The sequence below is a fragment of the Heteronotia binoei genome, chromosome 12 (genome assembly GCF_032191835.1).
Source record: "Heteronotia binoei isolate CCM8104 ecotype False Entrance Well chromosome 12, APGP_CSIRO_Hbin_v1, whole genome shotgun sequence".
NCBI classification, from domain to species: domain Eukaryota; kingdom Metazoa; phylum Chordata; class Lepidosauria; order Squamata; family Gekkonidae; genus Heteronotia; species Heteronotia binoei.
The window spans coordinates 28,549,270-28,567,288 of record NC_083234.1 but is presented as its reverse complement, the minus strand read 5'-3'; the positions used below and the strand labels follow the sequence as shown (position 1 = coordinate 28,567,288).

At 45.3% G+C, this 18,019-nt stretch overlaps 1 protein-coding gene and 1 non-coding gene across 7 annotated transcripts in view; both read right to left on the bottom strand.

Annotated features, from left to right (window-relative positions):
* ROBO3 (roundabout guidance receptor 3) overlaps positions 1–18,019 on the bottom strand; it is a 266,531-nt gene that overhangs the window by 92,053 nt on the left and 156,459 nt on the right. For all 6 annotated transcript variants that reach the window (XM_060251800.1, XM_060251802.1, XM_060251796.1 and 3 more), the window contains exons 3-5: positions 11,656–11,813; positions 5,926–6,046; positions 2,319–2,457 (exon numbers count right to left, since the gene is read on the bottom strand). In XM_060251800.1, the coding sequence (XP_060107783.1) occupies positions 2,319–2,457; positions 5,926–6,046; positions 11,656–11,813 (418 nt within the window). The remainder of the gene's footprint in view (positions 1–2,318; positions 2,458–5,925; positions 6,047–11,655; positions 11,814–18,019) is intronic.
* Positions 8,362–8,436, bottom strand: TRNAA-UGC (transfer RNA alanine (anticodon UGC)). Its single transcript has one exon. It is a non-coding gene; the product is annotated as a tRNA-Ala (tRNA).

The window sequence follows — 18,019 nt, the reverse complement described above, 5'->3', positions numbered from 1 at the left end:
GGACTACTGGTCTGGTCCAGCAGGGATATTCATATGCTGTAATGTTCTTGCTGTTCTCACTTATAATAGCCCCCCACTGTAAAAAGAAAGAAAGAAAAAGAACACAGGGAGAAGCTACACAAGCAGGAGTTGAGAGGAACAGACCCCTAAGGATATCAAACTATTAGGTGCTTAAATAATACAAAAGTCAAAAGGACAGTAAAGTGGGCAATACTTCAACAACTCCAAGGAAAGCTCTCCACAGGTGGGAAGCCATCACAGTTCCCACCTGACCTCACTGGAGGCAGGTATCTGGAGCAGGGACTTAGCTGATGACCTCAAAAAATGGGTAGGTTCATGTGAGGCTCATTAAGTTACAATAAGTGCAGAGTACTTTTCCTCATCCCCACTGAATAACTACAGCAGTTCCTTGAATTTAGGGTTAAAGAGAAGAGATAAAGTTTGATTTCCAGGCAGAGCCACCGGCTTTCTTTGAAGAAATTAAAACATTTTTAGTACAAGGACAGTCCTCTTCCCCAGGCACCTTGATTTACTCTCACCCTGAAAATACTAGCTTCTAGAAGAGACATCTGAATCATCATTTCCCCATAATATGTTCAAACACTAATGTTCCTGCACTCATAGAAAATACAGCTCAAATCTAGTTTATCTGGATTGGCCAGAAGCCATAACAAAATTTAGGATTATAAAAGATGTTGACAGATGGAAGGTACAACGTAGGCAGAAATGCAAAGTCATTTAAGAAGCTTATAGAACAATAAAAGAACTTTCTCCAAAAGTGCACAACGGAATGTAAGCCATGATATCAAATTTAAAGCCCCCTACTTGGCAGACAGAAAGTTCTGGCAAGTTTTATCCACTGTCCAAACAAAAATGTGTGGTATTTCACACGACTGTATTATTATTAACCTGCAAACACTTCAAATGTTGCATTTTCTAGAGCAGAAGACATGAGCTGCACTCCCCACCCCCACCCCCAACTACAGACACATTACAGGGAAGCCTGTATGTTAAGTCCAGGTTGGAAATTCCACCAGAGTTTGGGGCTGGAGCCTAGCGATGGAAGGATTTGGAGAGGGAAGGAGCTCAGCAGAGTATGATGCCATAGAGTCCACTTTCCAGAGCAGTGATTTCCTCTAGGGCAGGAGTGGCCAAACTTGCTTAACGTAAGAACTACACAAGATAAATGTCAGATGTTTGACATGAACATCAGATGTTGGAAGGAAGGAGAGAGGGAGGGAGGGAGGGAGGAAGATGGGGAGGGAGAGGTGGGAAGAAAGCAACTTTAAATGCATTTTCCAAGCCACCAACTGGCTTGCTCAGATAAGTGATTTAAAGAGACAAATGCCTTCACCAAGCTAACCAACAGGGCAGTGAGGGCTTTGAGGGCCATACAATATATGTGTAAGAGCCACATGTGGCTCCCAAGTCACAGTTTGGCCACCCCTGCTGTCAGGAAATCAGTTGTAATTCCAGGAGATCTCCAGGCCCCATCTGAAAATTGGCAGCCCTATCCCACATGCTGGCCTCCTCTGTGGCAATCAGCAACAATTAATGTGTGCTCTTAAAAGCTGTAAGCATTCATTAGAACAGACAACGAACCCACCCGATCATGATTCCTAAATGGCAGCCTTTCCAGGGACTATTGACTAAACTGAAAAGAGCTATTTCCCCCATGCTGCATGCCACATTAACCAGATTAACAATTTTTCAGCAAATTTTTAGGGTCACTGGTGCAAGCAACTTAATCTCTCTCAGAGCCATCCTGGGGAATGTCTGCTGTTAAGGCTCCCATCTCCAAAAATGCATTCCATTCTGATGCTGGTCCATTGAAAGAAAGGAATAAAACCTCCAAATTCAGCTATTGTTAATTGCATAGCAACTTGGGCAATTGCCTGCGATGATATTTCGCCTCATTGTCCAGGGGATTAAGCAGAATTGAACATCGCCACCCTGAAATCAAGGCAATGGGGTCTGAACGATGTTCTGATTTCACTGCTGCCGCTTTGAAACTGCTCGGCTGACCTCTGAGGTCTTCCCAGCGTAGCAGCATAATCCTTACCTGGAGGCCTGAATCTCTTTCCAGCCCTGATTGTTATTGCTTGCAATTTCCATCGCTCTTTTAAAGTGCAGAGTGCTTGACGGCCCTTATTTTATAGATGGGGAATGATGCTGAAAGATAGCATCTTCCCAGAGGGCACTCAGCAGCTGCGCCGGCAGAGGAAGGACCAGTCCTGAAGATACACTCTAGATACCCACCCGGATTGTATGTGACCCTTGGTCAAGAAGGCAAACAGCTTCCCTTCATTATCACTCACCTCCCTCGAGGAAGCTCTCCTTCCTCCTTGCGCCAGCGAGACGTCGGCACAGGGTCCCCCTGCACTTCGCAGTGGAAATTCACAGTGTCTTCTGCAAGCACCACTTGATTTACGGGTCTCTTGATGAAGGTGGGGCGCTCTATCAGACGAAAAGCCAGGAACAAGGTTATCAGAGATAAACAATGAGGATGGTTCCTTTCTGCTCCCCTGTATTCTCCACCCAGAGCCATTCCAACCCTATAATGAACACATGAAGCTGCCTTTCATCCAATCGGACCCTTGGTCCTTCAAGGTCAGTGCTGTCTACTCAAGACTGGCAGTGGCTCTCCAGGGTCTCAGGCAGAGGTCTTTCACAGCACCTACTGTCTAGTCCTTTCTAAAAGGAGATGCCAGGGATTGAACCTGGGAACTTCCGCATGCCAAACTTCAGCTTTACCACTGAGCCACAGCAAGAGACCGTTATGAGCAATCAGGGCTAACGCTAGGCAGGGCTCACTCAGGGAGGAGGCTCTCTTCTGCTGCAGCATGCTTGTACTGCACTCAAGCTAATTAGCATAAGAACATAAGAAGAGCCTGCTGGCTCAGACCAGAATGGCCCATCTAGTCCAGCATTCCATCTCACACAATGGCTAAACCAGTTTCTCCAGAGGGCTAACCACAGGGCATAGAGACCTCTACGATCTTGCTTCCTGGCAGTGGTATTCAGAAGTTTACTACCTCTGACCTTGGAGGTTCTTTTTCAGCACCATGGCTAGTAGCCAGTGACAGACCTATCCTCCATGTATCTGTCTAATCCCCTTTTAAAGCTGTCTATGCCTATGGCCATCACCACATCCTCTGGCAGTGAAGTCTATATTTTAATCACATGTTGCATTAAGAAGTATTTCCTTTTGTGCCTCTTGGTTAACTGGTAGAGCATCTGCTTGACATGCAGAAGATCCCAGGTTCATTCCCTAGTATCTCCAGTTTAAAAATCTGGCAGTAGGTGATGTAAAAGAACTCTGGCATCTTCAGTTAAGGATCTCCCAGGATGTATATTGGCTCAGACCTTAAGGGGAGAGGAGAAGGGAGTTCCAAAATAGTAGGACTGTTCAAATTCGGCATGTGGATGGGGTGATCAAGAAGGCTCTCTAACTTGGCCTTCATAGTTATGAAAGTACCAAGATGGCCTCAGAAAACTGTGTTAGGGGGAAGGGGTGTGGCTCAGTGATAGAGCATCTGCTTGGCATGCAGAAGGTCCCAGGTTCAATCCCGGGCATCTCCAGTTAAAAGGATCAGGTAGGAAGTGATGTGGAACACCTCTGCCTGAGGCCCTGGAGAGCTGCTGCCAGTCTGAGTAGACAATACGAACCTTGATGGACTAAGGTCTGATTCAGTATAACGCAGCTTCACGTATGTGTACAAGGATGGGAGTCAGGAGAGGGGAACATGAGAGAAAGGAACTTGTGATGCACCACACCACATGGCCAGTCACCATCCGTGCTCTTGAGGCTCCCTAGTTTATATCTAATCCAGAATGCTTTAATAGGAACATTTGTGGCTCACCCAACATTTTACATGTGGTAACTTTAGCCAAATGGAGCCCTGCAGGGCCACAACTGTTGCCAAGTTCCCTTCTTCTCCAGTTTCTCCAGTAGGACAACAGTCCCATTACCACGTGGCTAGCGGCTACAGACCACAGACCACCAGCTTGCCATGTGGTATATTATTAAGCTATCCTCATGCCATAAGTATATATTTATGAAACCCTTTTCCACTGATAATTTCTAGCAAAATGCAAAAATGTTTTTTGCTGACATTAAGGATTTTTTGTGTGGTTTTGAATAAGAGGTGAGTTGTGCGCCAAGAGAATATGTTTGGATATTTGTGGAGGGCAGGAAAAGGAATATTTGCCCATTTTTCTACATACACTGATTGACACCTTAGTTTAGATGTAACCCCAAAACGGTTACTACAGAAGGCAGAATAAGTCTGACCTAAACAGCTCCCCTTTTGACATCACTGCCTAGAAGCTATTTCTTGGGGAAGGGATCCAGCAGTGATTTCAGTTAAAGAGATGAGAATACTAGGAATCCTGATCACCCTTCCTTTATTTACCTTGATTTGTTCTTGGAATTATCTTTCCACCGCCAACTCCCATTAACTTCCCAAACCCAGTAAAAATGCACATGAACCAAACAACACACAGTCAACTCCACAACAACCATCCCAAACTGAGCAAAACGGCATCTGCGTTGTGATACAAATGCAACCCGGCAAATGAAAGAGAGATTACCAAACTTTTTGGCAGCTGATAGCAACAAATCAATCAGAACAGTTACCAAACAAAAACAAAGACCAGCTTGCTTAAGGGGGACAAAAAATAATAATTATCAAACACTCAACGCCTGAGCGGGAAAAAATATTTTGATTCAGAACCTAAACTTTAATAAGGAAAGAGCTGGACCCGTGAAGGAAGTCTCACTAGATTCAAGAGAACTTGCTTCCTGCTAAAAGCACAACCAAAATCTAACAACTGAAGAATGTAAATCAGAGCAGCTTACAATCTCCTTTCCTTGTCTCTCCCAACAACAGACACCCTGTGTGGAAGGTGGGGCTGAGAGAGCTCTCAGAGAACTCCTCTTGAGAGACCAGTTCTGAGAAAACTGTGGCCTGCCGAAGGTGACCCAGCAGCTGCATGTGGAGAAGTGGGGAATCAAATCCTGTTCTCCCAGATTAGACTCTTAACCACCACTCAAAACTGACTCTCTATATTCAAAGAAAACTTCAATATTTAAAAAATTCCTCATGATGGAACTGGCTGTTGAAGGGTCAAAATATAACATAGACAATGAGAGTTCTATGAACAAGTTCCCATGTGGATTTTTTCTTTTGAAAAGGAGGGCCCACTGACACTTTTCCTGACACCTGTCAAGTGTTTTTAGAATGTGGGCGGGGTCAGGTGTGGCTTGGGTCCAGCAAGCCTTCTAACTGACACTGGAGATTAGATTTGATTCAAAAACCTATTGTTTTGGCAGCAGCTGCCACCACAACAACAGGATCTTCACTTTGTGATTGAAAGTAAGCTGCGGCAGCCATTTTGTGACTGTGCTCAACCGGCTGTCTCAGATTTCCAAAGTTGTCCACAGGATCAAAAAAGATGGAGACCACTGGCACAGGGAAAAGGGGGTCTAAGTCATTTGCTGATCTGGAATGGCCCTGCAAATGTTCTGGTGGGGATAAACTCAATAGTACAGTATAGGGGACCCTTACTAGGATCCTTATTAGGATCTGTGTTTGCACCACTTGGGCACATAGCAACTGGTTGGGGGCATTTCAGGTTGGAAAAATGGCATGTGAAAGGTTGCCCCCTCCGCCCACCCCATAACACTGCCTCAGCTAGAACTGAAATTTCTTGAAATTGTTGCTTTAAATCAGGACTCATTCTCAGACTCCCCAGACTCATGTGGCTTGGCCCTTAAACAATTTGTTCTTAATGGTGAAGGAATGTTTTGGCAAGCTGTGAGTTCCTACAAGAAAGCAACTCGAAACCAAAATGATTGCAGCACAGCTTGCCTTCCTCTCCAGTTGTCTGCAGCCCTGAAAATAGAGATCTGCTTGTACATACCAAAGACCACCAGTTCTGCCGGCTCGCTGTCCCGTTCGCCCACCATGTTGGTGGCCACACAGATGTACATGCCAGCGTCACTCTTCCTTGTGTTGGACATCATCAGCTTCCCACCACGAATCTAGAAGAAAAGGTCAACAGGAAAAAGCTGCTTAGAGCTACTTGCACAAATCTGCCTTAGCCAATGTTTTGCCTCCCCTGCAAGTTCACATATGGCACATGATGTAGCGATGGCTTGAGTGGCTTTATGAGGGGATGTCACACAGCAGGGGACCAGGAAGGGCCTTCTGCTGGCTGCCACCACTCTGGTAAGGGTCCATCTGGGAGGGCTTGGAGCACTCACCCAACCCCTGTATCTTCCCTATTAGCAAGTACCCTTTTAACCGTGACCAAAGGGATGTGAGAACCCAGGCAGTATAACAACAAGAAGGTTTATTATAAGTGCTCTATAACAACAACTGGGTAGTAAAACATGCAGTCCAGGGCCTGAATCAAGCCCCCAAGCAACTGGCTGTCATCTGCTTCCTTCTCCCTTTCGCTTCCTTTTGCATAACAGCTTGCTTTGCAAGGATTGCTCAATTGAACAGTAGCTACAGAACAAAGCCTCTATTTTCTCCATTGGCTGAGGCTCCTCCTTTAGGGAAAAAGGGGGAGAGGTACAGAGCTACAGTTTCTGAGCTACAGAGCCAAGCCTCTCTTCCTTCTATTGGCTGAGGCTCCTCCCCCTCCCGGTCACCTGGGGAAGGAAGGAAAGAGCCAGAGCTTCCTTTGCCCGGTTCCTTGGATCCCATGGGAGAAATACAAAGAAAGCACCTCTAAAACCAACCGGTGCTAATGTTTTAAGCATGTTTTATTTTAAGTGTAAAAAAATCTTTAATTGTGTTTGTCTGTGTTGTTTATAAAGTTTACATCTCTGCTACCTAATCTTAAATAGGTACACACATGGTCCGGCCTGACATGGCCCAAGCCTGACAAGGTCTCATTGACGTCAGATCCGTCCCTCATAACAATTGCGTTTGACACCCTGATTTAGTGCAACAGTGAATAAAGAAACAGTAAAGCTTGGTGCAAATAAAGAAAAGCCCTGATGCAATTAAACAGACATTCTTTTCTTCTAACCTCAACAGACTCATTCACCCTCCTTGGATGAGGGATTCCCACCTGCTGCCTTCTCTCCTGCAGCCTTTTCCAAGAGAACCTCCTCTACTAAGCCTTTTTATACCTTTTATACCTTTCCTCCCAGGACCCCCCCCCCCCGGCAAGTTTTCCCTCAAAAACTTCTGCCCACCCAATCAGAGGGACAGAAGGGGTCCTGGGAGATGTAGGCCCACTAGCAACTCCAGGCCTCACTAGGCCTAGGATCATGACAGGGGATTAGACAAACTTCTAGATGAGGTCCATCCAAGGAAATCTTCATGTTTGGAGGCAGTATATCTCCGAGCAACAGTTGCCAGGGACAACAGCCATGGCAGGGGCTTTGGCTTCCATGTCCCTGTTTGCGGGTCTTCTCTAGGCCATCTACCTGGTCACTGTGGGAAACAACATGGAACCAATCCTGCTGGGCTTTCTTTCTGCTCTTCAGAAGAGCTCAAAATTCAGGGCAACCATTACAGAACCCCTGCTTTGGAGAATAGAGAACCAGAGATGTACAGTCAGGCCTGCACATGGTGCAGTAATTCAGTAGTTCCGCTATAAACATGGGGAGTTTCCTGTTTGTCTGGTTTTGGCCTATGCCAGGAAATCAGTAGATGGCTTTAAGTGAGACATGGTCTCTCAGATGCAGCAGTGCAGTATGTGGGTGAGCCTTTAAGGACCACGATAATGTATATGACGCTTTCGACGTTTATAGCATTATCATTACTTAATGACCACACCATGCTGTGGTTGAAATTGGCACCAGATGCAGCACTTAGCATCCTGACAGGATCGCATTGGGAGAATGTCAAGATTTTATTTAAAGAACAAATGAATGAACACATGGAGCTGCCTTATACTAGCCTGGTACAGATGCCCTCCTCCTCAGCTGTAACTGCGTGGGAGAACAAACAAGTGCTCACTGCCCCTACCCCTGTATGATTGCTGGGTCATTCACAAGATGTAAATACAAATGGGAAGTAACTGCTCTTTCCCATGATCAATGATGTTGCTTCCTGAACATTACTGATCATGAGGAGGGAGCATACATGGATACAGTTCCTCTGCACATTTGTACCATGCAGACTTTCCTGAGATTTTGTGGGTGGAGTCAGTGCACTTGTGCTTGCTCTCCCCCTTATGTGGCGAGTCAATGAATGTGGGGGATCACCTGCAGAGGGCTACTAAAGTCAGAGCACTGATCCATTAAGATCCATAGTGTCTACTATGACAGGAAATGGCTCTCCAGGGTCTCAGGCACAGGTCTTTCGTATCACTTACTGCCTGACCTTTTTTTTTACCTGGAGATGCCAGGGATTGGACCTGGGACCTTCTGCATGCAAAGCAGATGCTCTACCACTGAGCCACAGGCACTCCAGAACCCTAGCAACTGTCTAATTCTTATCTTATGGTTGGAATGAAAAGACAGAGGGAAGGTCTAGTGAAATCTCAGAATCTCATCAGGTTGGGTTTGGGGGAGCAGCGTTATTGTTGGATCAAAGGTTACGATTTCAACCACCTACATGGCTTTCTGTTTCTCTCCGCAATTAGCATAAAAGTTAAACAGATTAGGCAGAATAAACAAATATGTGCACACGTGATTAATCTTCATAAATCTAAATACATATTAAATTATTCAGCTTCCCTTGATTAAAAAAAATTGATGGTTTTTCCTGCTCATGGTCTTTTTATAGAGCTAGAATGGTATCATACATAGGACATGCAGGAATAAGTAACCAAGCATCACTAGCTCCAAAAGCAGCTTCAGGCCACAGATTTAAACCAGCTCAGATAAAATTACACCAGCTTGAACTGAACTAGAACCAGGCAAATGGTTTTCGACCCCATTTCTCATGTATTCTCATTACGTTGCTGATGGATGCCAACCCACTGCCAGAACGGCCCATTTAATCAGCCTGAATTAGAGATGCCGTCAATAGTTGTACTTCAGAGCACTGGCATCAGCAGTTTGTTATGTTCAATAGGAAGCTTTGAATTCTACCCTGACTTGGATTATATATCTTGGTAAAAGACAACTTCCTTTCCCTGTTCCTCCCGCCCCTTCTCACCTTGAGGTCATGACTGCAGCTGTCAGCAACTGCCAAAAGAAGCCCCTAAGTCCTCCCAGTTCCCTTTCCTGTAGCACCACATATGCTGTTTGAGGCACCCTGGGAAATGTAGTCCCCAGATTGCTGACATTTGCAGCCACCCCACAAAGTGGGAAAGGAGAAGGTAAGATCAAAAAGCAGGAATTTAGAGCCATTCAGAGCTCAGAAACAGCCCTGGAGAGGCCAGGCAAGCCCGATCTCATCAGATCTCAGAAGCTAAGCAGGGTCGACTCTGGCAAGTACTTGGATGGGAGACCTCCTTGGAATACTAGAGCTGAGAGGCAGGGGCAGGCTTTATTCAGCCACTTCTCTGAATATCCTACAGGTCCCCAGTAGGGGTTAGTCGCTAGAGGTCATATTGACTTCCAGGTGTGCACACACACACGGAAAGAAAGAAAGAGAGAAAGAAAGAAAGGGAGAAAGAAAGAAAGAAAGAAAGAAAGAAAGAAAGAAAGAAAGAAAGAAAGAAAGAAAGAAAGAAAGAAAGAAAGAGAAAGAAAGAAAGAAAGAAAGAAAGAAAGAAAGAAAGAAAGAAAGAAAGAAAGAAAGAAAGAAAGAAAGAAAGAAAGAAAGAAAGAAAGAAAGAAAGAAGTAATTTGTTGGTATTTTGGCTTTCCCAAACCCAATTAATTGGTGGCAGGGGCGGAGAGACGAATTTACTAACATAAAGACTATCATGTCTTTCTTCTGCTTTTGCTTTGCAAAAAAAACAACCAGTATGAAGGCAGATTTCAATAACTGCTGGGGAGGGGTTTTTTTCCCTTCTCAGAGAAGAGGAGCCATTCTTTGCTTCTTTGTTGTGGTAGCTTTTGATATCTAACACCACCTAAAATAAGTAAGTCTACACAGCATCTTATGATTTATATGAATCACAGATTGGAAGTTCTTTTCATTATGCCCAACAATATGTTCCTCTCTCTCTGACACCTCTTTTTTTATTATTCTCCTTTATATCCAGCTGGAGAAGAGTTATGGTGAAGTCAGAAGCTTGCTGGTTGCTGTATGGGGTTGTGAACACATGAAGCTGCCTTATGCAGTCAGACCACTAGCCTATGAAGGTGTTGGGGAATTTACCATACCCCCCAAAACATTCTGCTTCTCACAGGATCTAGTGCATGGGACGCAAAGACTTTTTCATAAGCAACAGATAAGCTTTATTTTTCTCCAGTGTTCTCAAGACAACACACTTAGGCCATTTTCCCACTGACCTTACCCCAGAGCGACGTCCCTCTTCACCGCGCAGCGTCTGCGTGGATTTCCCATCAACTGCTGCGCAGAACCAGGAAGTGCCGCAGCTTTTGCATCGCAGATGTAAACCGCTAAAAACCAGTTTACATCTGCGACGCAAAAGCCGCGGCTCTTCCTGGTTATGCGCAGCAATTGGTGGGAAATCTGCGCAGACGCTGCGCGGTGAAGAGGGACGTCGCTCTGGGGTAAGGTCAGTGGGAAAACGGCCTTAGAATACATATAAAAGAAGCAAAACAGTTAGATAGCAAACTCACACATTAGGCTCTTATATAGTTAGAACCCTTATACATTATATAATTTCCAGTTTCAGTAGTTGGGCTTACACACTATTTCTTTAGATAGCAAATCTTGTGCAGTCTTATACCTGCACATTTCAGAATTAGAGCTCCATCTAGGAGCTAATCTTATCTCTGGAAGTGGGGCAGGAAGACCAAACACCTTCCTACAGAAACATTTCAACCTTCTGAACAATTTTGATTAGTGATACAGCAGAAATCAAAGTCACATTCTAGCTACCCTTGCAGCCTAAAGATGTTTACTTGGAAGTAAGAACTATTCAGTTTGATGGCATTTACTCTCAGATAAGCTATTCCACTGTGTTCTATCCAGGGTCCTGATGTTTTGCCTGCCATCCTGAACTCCTGATTTGCATTACAGTTAACCTCTGCTCAAATGGGGTTCCCCTAAAAGAAGCATGTTAAAATGAGCTAAGGAGAACAATCTACAATAGGCAAAAACCATGAGATAGGATAAATATTTATTGTAAGAAAGGGGTGATGAAGGCACAAAACCTAGGTAAATAGGTGAACAGAATCATTTAGCACCAGCTATGAGCATTTGCCAGACTAGCTCTTCAGGCCTTCTGTTACTATTGGACAGCCCTTGTTTAATTCCAGATCCAATAAAAAGGTCATAGAGAACCCTAAATCAGCAATTTTCTTGTCTATTGTCTAATTCTAAGATCTGGAATAGGAGCCAGATTTCAGCTAGCTCATTATAGTTAAAAGAGATTTGTACAGCACAATGACCCCGTTAACCTGCTTGGCCAACTCACCTATTGCCAGAACTCCAGATGCCTCCATGGTCCAACCTCTACCACTTAGGTGTGGCTCCACCATGGTCCTTCAACCTGAACATGCCAATGGCTCTAGCCATGAGTTGACCAGACAATATCAATACATTCAGTAGAGACACCAGAGTTACCTTGGACCCCAGAGTGGAGGCTGTTTCTCAGACTCACCGTAATACGCTCCTCTTTATCACTGATGCGGGCGTTGTTCTTCTTCCAAGAGATGGTAGGCTCTGGGTGCCCTCTGGGTGGGATGCACTCCATCACTGCTGGCTCTCCAGCTGCCACCACAACATCACTGGGAGCCTGCCGGAAGTCATCCCTCAAGACTGTAAGAAAGGGAGAAGGGTGTAAGCAGCTTCCCGAAGGGGATACCAAGAGGGATCAGGAGGCTTTTGGGGGACCCAAAGAAACACATTCAAATTCTCTTTTCCAGTGCTGCTGCTTGGCTATTCCATTGTCAATCTACACTATACATGAGCACATACAGTACAAGCTGGTATTGAGTACCAGCAAGGAAGGAGTCAAAGAGGCACGTCCCATATTCTGCTTTGAGTCCTCCAGAGAGAGAGAGTATCACTAAGAAATTTAAATTACTTCCACCCTTGGGCCTGTAAGTGAATTCCACAAGCCAACCACACTTTGAGTGAAGAAGCCCTTCCTTTGCCTGTCCTCTGTCTTATTTCTAACCATCACCTTTATTTCTGAGATCTGATCCTATTGTTTAGAGAGAGGGCACACTAGCGGTATTTAACACTTCCCCAGCTCATTTCCTCTCTCGTATCTGGCCCCAGCTTTTAAGGGCAGCAGGAACTAGCAAAAACACCCACACAGGAAACAAACTCCAGCCTACCAGATGCTCCCTTTCCTATTCCTTGCCTGCCCTTCAAGGGCCAGCCCTACCATATGGTCTGGAGAGATGCACTCCTATTCACAAGCAAAGTGAGCCAAGTTGCAAAGCAAGCCAACTTCCTGGGCCAGCAGGCATCAACTCTTTGGACACTGGTTCCAAAGACATGTAAACTGAACAGTCTAACAGCATGCAGTGCAGAGCTACATCTTCTAAGCAGGACATCACCAGAACTTGTCAACAATGAGCATTAGTGGGGCAGAGACCAAGAATCCTGCATCAAAACAGCAGCAGGCGGGGCTCTATTAATGCTCCTGATACTGTCACAGCTGTACATAATAGACTCTGGATGTGTGCATTGTAATCGAAGAGGCACACACGCACACACACACACACACACACGGAGTCATAGGTAAACAGATGGCAAAAATGCTCGAACAAGGTAGCGACTGGCCATGTGGAAGCAGGTTCCTGTGCGGTTGCTAACAAGGACACTGTAAAATTATACCCTGAATATCAACAAGTGTTCTGAGTTCGGCAAAAGTCAAGGGCAATTGCACGAGTCACAGTGACATAGTAATGAGAGTTTTGGACTTAGACCAGGGAGAACTGAATTCTTTTTTTTTTTAAATACAAACATTGTTTTTTAAAAAATTCAATTATAAACAACCTTGAATTGTTCCTTAAGAGCCTTACAGTATAATAACAACAATCATACTTACAGAACTCAAAAAACCATCAAATTTTGATACACTGCATTGCTGGGGATGATATTTTGTTCACTCAGATAAGTGACTACTGCGTACCATATCTCTATAACCTTCTTTTCATACAGCATCGGGGGCATGTCCTTGTTTAGATAAGCCAGTTTAAGAATGAAGTAATCCCAGATCTTATTTCTCCATGTAGTTAAATTTGGGTACAATTAGATTTCCAATTAAATGCCAAAAGTGTTTTGGGAGAACTGAATTCCAATCTTCACTTAGCCTGGGTAACCTTTGGCTAGTCACTTTGTGACCTACCTCACAGGGTGGTGTCAAGATAAAAAGGAAGGCCATGCGGCTGAAGGGGGTTTTTTGGGGGTGGGGGGGAGTGGGAATAAAGTTTCTTAATAACAGGACTCCAGGAGAAGGGGAAGGTGGCTGAATCTCTGTTCTGAGCTACTTTTTAATGTTGGCTATTCATAATAACAGAATATTACATTTTCAGTAATATCATCTCTGTGCATTTTTCAGAATCCAGCCTTATTTTCTGTATGCAGTTATAACAACAAAAAAAATACCCTTTAAAAATTGCTATTGAAACAGCATTTTAGTAAAACATGATTTAAATAAATTTGTGCAATAAAAATCTAATTTTAAAAGTGAGAAAGTGCTTGGGCAAAAAAGATGCCAACAAACTGGAACAGGCAGTATAAAGTCTGCAAGGGGGATCACGTCCCACCAGACTTTCCCTCTTAGCCTGCAGATCTTCCAGTGCCACTGCGTGCCTTCTCATTTGTCAGGTTATTCTGGAGCAAAGGTGGAGAAGCATATCCTGGAGAAAACCCTTGCAGAGCTTGTATGTAGCATGCAATGCTCGGAATACCTATCCTTGCAGTAAGGGGAAATGCCTTGATAATATTTTTTTCAGCATTGTATGCATGTTGCCATCAAGTCACTTCTGAATTACAGAGACCTTATGAATTTATGTCCTCCAAAATGTCCTATAGTTCGCAGCCTTGCTCAGGTCTTGCAAACCGAGGACCGTGGCTTCCTTGATGGAGTCGATCCATTTCATGTTGGGTCTCCCTCTTTTCCTGCTGCCTCCAACTTTTCCTAGCATTATTGTCTTTTCCCAGCGACTCTTGTCTTCTTGTAATGTGACCAAAATACAACACCCTCAGTTTAGTCATTTTAGCTTCCAGGGAGGGTTCAGGATTGATTTGATCTAGAACCCACTTGTTTATCTTTTTGGCAGCCCATGATATCCATACAAAACTCTCCTCCAACACCAGATTTCAAATGGATCAACTTTCTTCTTGGCAGCTTTTTTCACTGTCCAGCTTTCACACCCATACATAGTAATGGGGAATACTATGGTTTGAATTATTTTGATCTTGGTCGCCAGTGATACATCTCTACACTTAAGAACCTTTTCTAACTCCTTCATGGCTGCCCTTCCAGGACTGCCGTAGGGAATACAAGCAAGGTAGTGGGCAAAACAAGATATGGGAGGAGCAGGGTAAGGGGTGCAGGATGAAGAGCTGTCCATGGTGCTACTGACATAGTCAGGCACCCTGCACAGATTGTGTGAAGGGGCCAAACTACACTTTACATTTTCCTTTTCTTTGTATTTTTGTATTTTTCGTGTGTCTGTGCCTGTGTCTACATCTGGAAGTCATGTTGACCTCTGGTGACTGACCTGTACTGGGGGCCTGGTGGATATTCAGGGAGGTGGCTGAATAAACCTGCCCCTTTCTTGCAACTGGGTATTTCAAGAACTGTCTCCCATCCAAGAACTGACCATAGTCAACCCTTCTTAGCTTCCAAGATCTGATGAGATTGGGCTTGCTCAGCCTATCCAGGTCAAGGCTACACTTGAAGTTTTTTGATGAGTCGGCTTCTCCCACTCCTCCCTCTAAGAGGCCATCATCCAAACCCAACTGGGTTTCTGTGGCCTTTAAAAATGTCTTTCCCTGCAGCGGTTGCATGACTACAGGGGAAAAGACTTGGGTCCAGTTTCCACAACTCGTCAAAAATATAATATAGTTTGGCTCTGAGAATTCATTGCGCATAGGTTACAGGATGTACCTGAAAGCTCCTAGTTGGGCTTTGGCTATGCCAACCTCAAATCCTTCACTGAAAAATTGCGCATTTAGTTCAAGAGTCAGTGTTGCACCAGAAAACCTGGTACAACTAAAGGCCATGTAAAGTTACTGTAACATAGATAATCAGTGTGGTACAATAGCTGGAGTGGCAGACTAGGATCTGGGAGACCCAGACTAGGATCTGGGAATCCCCTCCTCTGCTATAGAAGCCTGCTGGGTGACCCTGGGACAGTCACTCCCTCTCAGTCTAACCTGCCTCACAGGGTTGTTGTGAGGATAAAATGGAAGCGCGGGAAAATGTATGCCACCCTGATTTGAAATATGAAGCCACCTTATACCAAGTCAATACTACTGGTGCCTCTAGCTCAGCTTTGGCTCATTGGGCTGAAGAAGCTCTCCAAGGTCTCAGGTCCTTCCCAGCTACCTGAGACCTTATAATTAGAAATGCAGCATAATATTTCTGGGCCTATAGAGAGAATGAGGCATGGCTTTAAAACAACTTTTTAATATGGAGAGCAACCAAAATTTCTCACACAGCAATCTCTAGGCCCTAGTATATAATAATAATAATAATAATAATAATAATAATAATAATAATAATAATAATAATAATAATAATAATAATAATAATAATAATAACAACAACAACAACAACAACTTTTATTTATATCCCACCCTCCCCGCCGAGGCAGGCTCAGGGCGGCTCACAGACATGGAAAGTGCCATGATTACAATAAATACATAATACAATAAAATACAATAAAATACATTTAAATAAGTTAATTAAAACCACAACAATTAAAGGTGCTATAGTACAACACAGTGTATATCAGATGGCTAGGTGTCACTTCAGGATTCCATCTTGTAGGCCATTTGAAAAAGGACAGTGTTACAGGCCCTGTGGAACTGATTATAGTCCCGCAGGGCTCGAACCTCCGCTGGTAGTTGATTCCACCAATGGGGAGCCGTTATTGAGAAGGCCTGCTCTCGGGTTGTTTTCAGTTTGGCCTCCCTTGGTCCAGGGATTTTTAAGAGGTTTTGGGAGCTAGATCTCAGTGCTCTCTGGGGGATATATGGAGAGAGGCGGTCCCTAAGGTAGGCAGGTCCTCGGCCATATAGGGCTTTAAAGGTAATAACCAGCACCTTGTAACGAACTCGGAACACGATTGGCAGCCAGTGCAGCTCCCGCAACCTAGGCTGCATGTGTTCCCCCTGAGGTAGTCCCACCAACAGCCTGGCCACTGCATTCTGCACTAGCTGCAGTTTCCGAGTTCGGTACAGGGGCAGCCCCATGTAGAGGGCATTACAGTAGTCCAACCTCGAGGTGACCATTGCATGGATCACTGTTGCTAGGTTGCTGCATTCCAGGAAGGGGGCCAGCTGCTTCGCCCTCCTAAGATGGAAAAAGGCGGCTTTAGCAGTGGCTGCTATCTGTGCCTCCATTATCAAGGAAGGCTCCAGAAGCACTCCCAAGCTCTTGACCCTGCGCACTGGTATCAGCGATGCACCATTAAAGGCTGGTAGGGAGATCTCCTCCCCTGGCCCGCCGCGACCCACGCAAAGGACCTCTGTCTTCACTGGATTCAACTTCAGCCCACTCGACTTGATCCACCCTGCCATGGCTTGCAGCACCCGGTCCAGGTTTTCAGGGACGTTGCCAGTCCGGCCACCCATCAATAGATAGAGCTGGGTGTCATCAGCATACTGGTGACAGCCCAGTCCGTACCTTTGGGCAATTTGGGCAAGGGGGCGCATGAAGATGTTTACATCGGAGAGAGAACTGCCCCCTGAGGCACCCCACAATTAAGTAAGCACCTCTGGGACAGCTCTCCTCCAATTGCCACCCTTTGTCCCCGACCCTCAAGGAAGGAGGAAAGCCACTGTAAGGCTAGCCCCCGGATTCTTGCGTCGGCGAGGCGGTGGGTCAGCAGCCAATGGTTGACCATACTGAACGCAGCCGATAGGTCTAAGAACAGCAATACTGCTGAGCCGCTTCGATCCAGATGTCGCTGGAGGTCATCCATGAGGGCGACCAACACTGTCTCCATCCCATGGCCCGGGCGGAAGCCGGACTGGTATGGGTCTAAGGTGGAAGTGTCATCCAAGAAGCCCTGTAACTGCAACGCCACAGCCCTCTCAATGATTTTGCCCCAAAAGGGCAAATTTGAGACCGGCCAATAGTGAGCCAATTCGGCCGGATCAGATGTAGCCTTTTTCAAGAGAGGGCGGACCACTGCCTCCTTCAGGGGCGTTGGGAAAGAGCCCTCTGAAAGAGATCTATTTATGATGTCCCGTATAGGGCATCTTAGCTCCTCCCGGCAGGTCTTAATTAGCCAGGAGGGGCATGGGTCCAGATCACAAGTAGTTGGGCGTGCAGTGACAAGGATTCTGTTGACTTCCTCCAAGCTGAGCGGGTCGAAGTGGTCCAGGATCAAACCAGAAGACACGCATGGGGCTCGAGTTCACTTACTGTATCTAATATGGCAGGGCAGTCGTGGCGGAGCGACTGGACCTTGTCTGCAAAAAATTTCGCAAAAGCCTCACAGCCTACCTCCAATTCCTTAACACTTGGTTTGCCTTGTGGCAATGTGGTAAAGTTCCGAATTATCCTAAATAATTGTGCCGGGCACGAATTTGCAGACGCAATCTTAGCCGCGAAGTATATTTTCTTTGTGGCCTTGACTGCCATCTTATAGGACCTCATAAACTCCCTATAAGATGTTCTAGCCGCTTCGTCACGAGTATGCCGCCGTTGCCTCTCTAGCCGTCTAAGACCTTGTTTCAGCTGGCGTAACTCCGGGGTGTACCACGAAGCCAGCCTAATCCGAGGTCGTAGAGGGTGCAGAGGTGCGATCTCATCAATGGACCTAGAGAGC